The 2,391-nt window shown below is 50.2% G+C and overlaps 1 protein-coding gene across 1 annotated transcript in view; it reads left to right on the forward strand.

The window, feature by feature from the left end:
• LOC129115062 (phospholipid-transporting ATPase ABCA1-like) overlaps positions 1 to 2,103 on the forward strand; it is a gene marked incomplete at its 5' end in the record, with an annotated part of 8,810 nt that extends 6,707 nt beyond the window's left edge. Inside the window, 4 exons of the mRNA XM_054626823.1 lie at positions 1 to 59; positions 588 to 680; positions 754 to 997; positions 1,233 to 2,103. The exon at positions 1 to 59 is cut by the window's left edge and continues 45 nt beyond it. Coding sequence (XP_054482798.1) covers positions 1 to 59; positions 588 to 680; positions 754 to 997; positions 1,233 to 1,382 — 546 coding nt within the window. The remainder of the gene's footprint in view (positions 60 to 587; positions 681 to 753; positions 998 to 1,232) is intronic.
• Positions 2,104 to 2,391: the final 288 nt, after the last annotated feature.

The raw sequence follows: 2,391 nt of genomic DNA on the forward strand, positions 1-2,391 counted from the left end.
TGGAACTGTATCCACAGCATCATCAAGGAGGGACGCTCCGTCGTCCTCACCTCCCACAGGTAGGACAGTCCACCTAGTCCACCTAGTCCTCTGTGTCCTCCTAGTCCACCTAGTCCTCTGTGTCCTCCTAGTCCACCTAGTCCTCTGTGTCCTCAGTGTCCTCCTAGTCCACCTAGTCCTCTGTGTCCTCCTAGTCCACCTAGTCCTCTGTGTCCTCTGTGTCCACCTAGACCACCTAGTCCTCTGTGTCCTCCTAGTCCTCCTAGTCCACCTAGTCCTCTGTGTCCTCAGTGTCCTCCTAGTCCACCTAGTCCTCTGTGTCCTCTGTCCACCTAGTCCTCTGTGTCCTCTGTGTCCTAGTCCACCTAGTCCTCTGTGTCCTCAGTGTCCTCCTAGTCCACCTAGTCCTCTGTGTCCTCAGTGTCCTCCTAGTCCACCTAGTCCTCTGTGTCCTCAGTGTCCTCTGTGTCCTCGGTGTGTCTCCGGTGTGCTCATTAACTCTGTGTGTGTGTGTGTGTGTGTGTGTGTGTGTGTGTGTGTGTGTGTGTGTGTGTGTGTGTGTGTGTGTGTGTGTGTGTGTGTTTCAGTATGGAGGAGTGTGAGGCTCTGTGCACCAGGATGGCCATCATGGTGAACGGCAGGTTCAGATGTCTCGGCAGCGTCCAGCACCTGAAGAACAGGTGAGACAGTTAGAGAACATGAGACAGGTTCTCTCTGAAGGTGTTGAGTGTTAACCGGGGTTCTGTGCATCAGGTTTGGTGACGGCTACACCATCATCCTGCGGGTGGGGGGGCCGGACGCCGACCTGCTGCCCGTCATGAAGTTCATCGAGAGCGAGCTGAGCGGCAGCACTCTGAAGGAGAAACACAGGAACATGCTGCAGTACCAGCTGCCATCTTCTCTCACCTCCCTCACACACATCTTCTCCATCCTCGCCAAGAACAAGGACCTGCTGAGGATCGAGGACTACTCCGTCACCCAGACCACCCTGGACCAGGTAACCAGACCACCTGACAGGTAACCATACTACACACACACCTGACAGGTAACCATACTACACACACACCTGACAGGTAACCATACTACACACACACCTGACAGGTAACCATACTACACACACACCTGACAGGTAACCATACTACACACACACCTGACAGGTAACCATACTACACACACACCTGACAGGTAACCACAGTAAACACACCTGATGGACTTCCTGTTTGTTGTTCCAGGTGTTCGTGAACTTTGCGAAGGACCAGAGTGACGACTATCACTCCAAAGACTCGGTTCGGCGTCGAGACGTCGCCATCGAGGTTCCCTCGCTGAGCGCCGTTGGAGGAGGTGCAGAGGGGGGGGGCCCACTGAAGGAGAGCGTCATGTGATCATGTGATCATGTGACCATGTGATCGTGTTATGGACTGGACCTCATGGCAGAGTGGACGCCCCCCCCTCACCTGTCGTGATGTCATACCTATTTGAATCCTGTGGGCGGAGCCACCTCCCCCTAATGCCAGCCAATGCAAATGACTCATTGCGGAGCCGCCGCCCAGCAGACTGTTAAAGACACTTGAACGATTGATTTCTTCTTCTGTGATTGATCGAGAACTCTGAACCAACGATGAAGAACACAAATCATTCCAATGGTCGGGGGCCCGACTGCAACAATCTGATTTTTAGAAAACGTTTGATTCCGTTTTTATGCCAGAGTTTTATTTATATGTGTATCTGAAACGTCGTCTTATTTTAGCGGGCGGTTCTGTTTCCTGTAGAGTTTAACAGCCAATCAAAGCGCTCAATGCAAAGTGCTGCACAAAGACAAAGACTTGATTGATTTTCTAGTTTTTTTAAGAAAAGATGCTAAAAAGAGGTTTGTTTGTTTGGGTGTGAAGCAGTGAAATACCTCATCAGCTCCACGAAGCACACTACAGTATCGATCGGCTGACCAGATATCAGCTGATCGATCCGACTGAAGGAGCTCCACCTCCTCAGCACTTTACCCGTTAACAAACCCGTTTGTCTCTGATCACCATGTTGTTTATTTAACGTGACAGCAAAGGCTGATGGGAAGAAGAACTGTTCCCCTAACGACACAATAAAACAAATCCTCCGTCTCTGCTTTGACTCTTTAATCCATAAAGTTTTATTCAAACATTCTCCTTTCAGCTCTTTATTCAGATAGGGGTTCATCCCAGGTCTCTTATTTGTCGTCTCCTCGACATGATGGATGCACGAGAGCCTCCTTCCAGGAAGTGTTGTGGGGACACGCCCCCTCATCGTTCATCTGTTATCTGATTGACGCTGCAGCTGATCATACTGATCTGATATAATCATCATCACTGGAGATTAATACCAGAGTGATGACAGATCACACACTGAATGCATTAAAGTTAA

Source organism: Anoplopoma fimbria, unplaced genomic scaffold (genome assembly GCF_027596085.1).
Source record: "Anoplopoma fimbria isolate UVic2021 breed Golden Eagle Sablefish unplaced genomic scaffold, Afim_UVic_2022 Un_contig_13908_pilon_pilon, whole genome shotgun sequence".
In the NCBI taxonomy this organism is placed as follows: domain Eukaryota; kingdom Metazoa; phylum Chordata; class Actinopteri; order Perciformes; family Anoplopomatidae; genus Anoplopoma; species Anoplopoma fimbria.